The sequence below is a fragment of the Mustela erminea genome, chromosome 15, assembly GCF_009829155.1.
Source record: "Mustela erminea isolate mMusErm1 chromosome 15, mMusErm1.Pri, whole genome shotgun sequence".
Lineage (NCBI taxonomy): Eukaryota > Metazoa > Chordata > Mammalia > Carnivora > Mustelidae > Mustela > Mustela erminea.
In genome coordinates this window covers 53,766,828-53,772,827 of record NC_045628.1, presented here as the reverse complement: position 1 = coordinate 53,772,827, position 6,000 = coordinate 53,766,828, and the positions used below count along the sequence as shown (strand labels likewise).

At 39.3% G+C, this 6,000-nt stretch overlaps 1 protein-coding gene across 4 annotated transcripts in view; it reads right to left on the bottom strand.

The window, feature by feature from the left end:
• Positions 1–428: 428 nt before the first annotated feature.
• Positions 429–6,000, bottom strand: part of AKAP11 (A-kinase anchoring protein 11) — a 47,796-nt gene continuing 42,224 nt past the window's right edge. For all 4 annotated transcript variants that reach the window (XM_032314565.1, XM_032314564.1, XM_032314563.1 and 1 more), the window contains 2 exons: positions 4,486–4,646; positions 429–1,650 (listed from right to left, as the gene is read on the bottom strand). In XM_032314565.1, coding sequence (XP_032170456.1) covers positions 1,510–1,650; positions 4,486–4,646 — 302 coding nt within the window. In that variant the 3' untranslated portion in view covers positions 429–1,509. The remainder of the gene's footprint in view (positions 1,651–4,485; positions 4,647–6,000) is intronic.

The following is a 6,000-nucleotide window of genomic DNA, read 5'->3' as shown; positions in this document are numbered from 1 at the left end:
GAAAAACCAAAGTTTATGCTAAAACCTTAAACTATTTATGTACTTTTGGCATTTTTCCTAAAAGGCAAATTTTACTCTCTCTTTATAAAATACATTTCTCTACCATAATGATTCATTCAAATTAATGTAAGAGCCTTATTCCTTGCCCCTAGCTGGATGCTAGGTCTTCTACACTTTGTGCAGCTTCCAGAACAGTCAGTGCTCAGGAAAAAAGAAAATGTAATGGAGCAAAACCAAAGTCCCCAACAAAAAGTGACTTTACTCTAGATTTATGCTAATGGAAGAACCAAAAATTCACACGGACATACCCTCACATGTAAAACCAAGACAGAGTCTTGGTCCTCTATTCAAGTCAACTTGTGGTTTCTAAAGACAAAGCAGTAGAAAACATGGAGCCCAAAAAACTCATGTCAGGCGACTTTACAAAATAGAGCAGATACCATTTTATTGGGGGGAAAAGGAGAGCTGGGAATCCCTGTTTTCTAGAAAAAACTTATCCTTGTTAAGCAGAGAGTTTTGTGTGTGTTTTTTCCTTCAAAAATCTGACAATGAAAATCATTACTGGGCTTCTTTAAATGTATTTCCATATTAATATTAATTTTTAAAATTTAAAGTTTTGCACCTTTTCTTTTTTTCATTTATAGGATAAATTAGGGACCCAAAATAGTCAAAAAAGAAATAAAAATTCTTACTGCACAATCTTTATAGACATTTTATTTTAAAGCACCTTTTAGACGTCAACAGTGGGTTTCTAACCAAGAAAACAGTAAAATAAAAAAGGGCACAAAAACCCACTAGGCAAGGTTAAAGTACTCCCTTACACACACATACACACACACAAATTTCATGCCAGATGGATTGGCAACATTAGCAAATAATGTCATTTGCTGAAAGGCTGGGGAAACTATCATTGATGGTATTTATAGAAACCTAAAATACTAATATGTTTCTAGGAAATTAAATATTTTGGGGGATTCAAAAAGCTACTGATAGCTGAGCTATGAAAATAAAATTGACTTCTAAATATAAGAGAGAAATTCTATGGCGGCGGGGGGGGGGGGGGGGGGAGACCCATTGACCTCAAAGCTCTTTTGTCAGGTTAGTTCTCAACAGAATAGCATGTTTTGCAAAGGAGCAGAATGAGAAGTCTGTCCCTGGAGCCTCCCCTCAGCCACCTCAGTGTGGTCTGTAGCAGCACTATTTGGATACAAAAAAGAATGCTGTCAGTCAATGTTCCTGAAAACCTCAGGGTCACACCTTCCTTCATTCAAATCAATGTTCTTAGGGTCTTAACACACTACACAGGTGTAGAGAATAGTGATGAAGGTAATATCTGACAAAGATTACAAAAGTATGAACTATATACAACATGGGATGGCTGAGTGCGCAGAAAAAGCTCTATTTCCCTCCCAGTTCACTATCAGTGTTCATATTCAAAGTTTACCCTCTGCATCTGTCACTGCTTCTTCCTCTCCCCAGAAGGTAGACTGTACCAGCTGCAGGGCTGTACTACGCGTTTTCCAAGAGCCAGTCAAACAGGGACTGGCAGCTCTCCTGGGTGCCAGGCTTCTCCCGCACTTCGTAGTACCGCAACACGGCCTGCAGGACGTCCCCCACCTTCCATCCCTTCTCTTGTAATCGTCGGGAGAGCTGGGGAGAAGGAAAGGCATGTCCCACGTTAACCAAAAACAATCTCCTGACAACAAAGTTCCATGCTTATTTTTAATATCAGAGAACTGTAATTCTCTCGTCTGTAGTAAAATATTCTTTCCCAGTTGTATAACAAGGTCTTCTCCCCTAAATTACCATCCCTCTGAGCAAATTAAGCATTTTTCCTTCCTGCCCCTAACAAATACAGCTCCTCCAGAGAATGACCCTTGGAATTGTTGAAAACAGAACTGCACAAACCTCCCCCACCTGAGAGTCTGTGTGGGAGTAGAGCCTCCATTTCTGCACAAAATTCTTGACCTAAATCCATCTGTCACACCCTCAATTAGGAACATCAAATAATAAAGATAATGTCCATCTTGACAGAAGGATGTGGATTTTTCCTTCCACTATATGCAATGTGGCTTTTTTCTGAAATACACACTCTGGCCTCAATTGGAAATACAGCTAAGTTAAGAAATGTTAATGTTTCAACAAAAACTCACCAAAAGAGTAAATAAATATTGTGGTGATCATTTCACAATATATCCAATTATCAAATCATGTTGTATACCTGAAACTAATATAATGTTATTATTTCAGTAACACCTCAATTTTTAAAAAGAGTAAATAAACAACGGTTTAAATAAGCTCCATTGTCACCAGAATCAGAACATTCTTCATTTTTTTTCTATTTAGTTCTATAAAAACTACTTTAATTTTGTAATATAAATATGCTTAGTCTTGTTAAATACAGCCTTAAAGAGATACAACTCACAGACATACAATTCATCCATCTGAAGTGTCCTTAAGTCAATGGTTTTTAGTAATAGTCACTGACCTGAATGCAACCATCACTATCATCACTGTTAGAGCATATTTGCCACGCCAAAAGGAAAGCTCTACCTGTTAGTAAACACTCCCCATTTTCCCAAACCCCTCAACTCTAGGCAATTACTAATCTACTACAGTCTCTAGAGGTTTGCCCATTTGGGCCATTTCATATAAATGTCAACATAAAATGTATGGTCTCTGGTGACATTTCTTTCTCCTAATGTGACTTCAAGATTCCTCCACGGTGTAGCACGTATGCACTTCCTTCCTTTTCAGTGACTAATAGTACTCCACTGCAAAGATAAGACCACATTCTATTCATCCAATCTAGGATGTTTCTACTTCTGGCCTACTATGAGGAATGTTGCTGTGGACATAACGTTTTCATTGCTCTTGGGTATATACCTAGGAGTGGAATTGCTAGCTTACATGATAATGCTAAATTTAACTGGTTGAGGAATTTCCAAAATGTTTTCCTGCTTTACTTGGGGATGTGGATCTCCAGTGGTGGCACCAAGCACCATTATGCTCATGTTCACCTCTGAGCTCTTCCTTAGCCCTCAGTTTATTCAAGACTAAATGACGAAAATGTCAGCCTCCCTCCAGTGAGTGCTAACACCTTTCCTACCACCTCCTTCTCTTTGACAGCTCATTTCTTGAGGATCACTTTGTCTTATTTTCTCCTTTTGCCCCCAAACAGAAACATAAGCCAGAAAAATCCAAAAAGTCCAAGGAAATACAAACAACAAATTCCAAAAAAAAAGTTATTTTTACTGAATATCTTTTTCACATACTTCTTTCAACAATATCTTTGAAACTCTGAACCAGGAATCAAGAAACTGGACTATTCCTTTTCTGTTATAGATAAATTTATACTGCTTATTCATTGAACTATTTTATGTCTTATAATAAAACTAACCAAAATTCTGATAAGGAAGATTCTGGGACAAAAACCTTAAGACTATAAAATGAAAATCTTTTTTTTTTAAAGACTTTATTTATTTATTTGAGAGAGAGAGAGTGTGAGAGTAGTGAGGGTCAGAGAGAGAAGCACACTCCCTGCTGAGCAGGGAGCCCCATGTGGGACTCGATCCCGGAACTCCAGGATCAAGACCTAAGCTGAAAGCAGTTGCTTAACCAATTGAGCCACCCAGGCGCCCCTATAAAATACAAACCTTGACCAATATAAGGTGCTTGGCACACAGTTAAGTTCTCAATAAAAACACCCTATTAGTGCATTGAATCTGAATGTTCTATTGTTAGAATCCTACAAAATATTCAAAGTAGTCCATGGTCCCTTATAAGATGCTCAAAGCCTCACTGGCTTTTGAGTATGCTAGTTTCTCCCATTGATAAGACTGGATTAACAAAGTAAGAGGCATACTAATTACCAGGCATAATTATGAATCAAGTTTTAAAAAGATTAACTTAATCCTTTCATAGGCACACGAGCCTAGTCATCGCATCTAACTCTGAGTACTTGGGATGTGCCAGGCACTAGATCAAGCTTTTTTTTTTTTTTTTTTTTTTTTAAAGATTTTATTTATTTATTTGACAGAGAGAAATCACAAGTAGATGGAGAGGCAGGCAGAGAGAGAGAGAGGGAAGCAGGCTCCCTGCTGAGCAGAGAGCCCGATGCGGGACTAGATCCCAAGACCCTGAGATCATGACCTGAGCCGAAGGCAGCGGCTTAACCCACTGAGCCACCCAGGCGCCCCAAGATCAAGCTTTTTTTTTTTTTACAGTATTATGTTTACTCCTCACAAACCTTTGAACTGCTCTATTCATTTTCACAGTGCAGATGAGGAAACTGACTAGTGAGCCCACCCAAGCTTAGACTACTAGAGTGGCGGAGCTGACGTCCGGACCCACTATGAGACTTTACCGCATAAGGACTTACCCACTCTGCTATCAAGGCACATCTTACTAGATCAACCATGTGACACAAAACATCATATATGGTTAAACATGTCCTTACAACCACCCCATAAGGTAGGTACTTACTTGTATGAATTCCTTCTTTGCAGAGTCATGAAGGTAAAGTTCTGCCACTTCGGCCTCAGAAGCAACGAGCCACTGAAGAATAACCCTCAGCTGGGGGTCTACTGCACACGGCTCCATGTCGATATTTGTAATGAGCAGGATCTTTCTGTCTTGCCCCAAACCTAATATTTACATTTAAACAATATACAGTGAAACTCATCAACTGAACTCTCAATACTCTGGTTTCCAAGGATAGAGAAATATTTTCCATTTCTTAAGATTCCAATCAAAGCTGGGGGGAAAAAATCTGTCTTTTCTTATCCACACCTTAACATCAACTGAAACATTTATTTGAAAGGGCACCATAACTCTACAACACAGGAATAACATTGATCATCTAACAAGAGCACAAATACAAAACTCTATTTTGAGGCACTGAATATCAAGTACTATAAATGCATAATTTGTGTCAAATACAGTCCACAGGTAAAGAAAGAGAAAACAAAACTGTAAGGCTATGATTACAATCCAAATATAAATCTCATATAAAAATCTCAAATAAATAAATACATTAAATGGACTTGAAGCTTCTTGAACTAAGAGAAGTAACAGATTCCACAAACATTGTAAAGGCATATTACATCGTAAGTATTGTTCTAAGCTCTTCCTATATACAAACTCCTAGAACCCTCACACCCATCCTGTGAAGCCAGAACCACCATCATCTCCGTGTCACAGGTGAGGGACGTGAGGGAGAGAGAGATCCAGAGTCTAACAATGGGGAAATGGCTGAGCCAGGTTATGAACACATGGTCTGGCTCCACACTCTTAATCACTTCATTCTTGAGGCAAGAGAGGGGTAAAAATGTCACATGCAGCTACCCACCACCCAAAAGCCAGACCGGGGAATTTTCTGGTATATCGCTTTATAAATAAGATACTGCTCTCGAGTTTCATTTGTTTTTTTATGAACATTCTGTTCTCAACATAAAGAAGGATGAATCCTTGTTGACTATAAAACTAATGACGTGGACTGATATCATGTGTTTAACATTCCTGCTTAATAATGGCTGAGCAAAAGGCAGAGCTGAAACAAGGAAGAGCTCTGACACACAAGAGGTGAGCAGCCGGCCCGCTGGCAGACATCAGGCCAATTTGTACCAGTCATGGAAATTTGTTGGCCAATGTCCCTGATTCTTTTTTTACAATTTGCAGGGCATTCTAGACCACTACTAATCATTTTTAGGATCTGTGTTGGTCCCTAATTTTTTCGCTTAGAAAGTAGATCCACGACATTCTCTTCAGATAAATGTACTGCCTTCTCCCCCCTCACCCCCCACTGACTCTCAATCAAAAATGGGTCTGGTGCACTATGAAACCAAACATGGTCTCTGGGCCATCTTGTAAATCCTGCAGCGGTCACAGGGTTGGAAGCCAAGTCACCCGAGACTTCTCTGAATTACTGGGTTTCTCAGTTCAGGGGACTCCTGGCTGCCTGGCCTAGGAGAGGTCACTCAACACCAGGGAAAAGGCAAG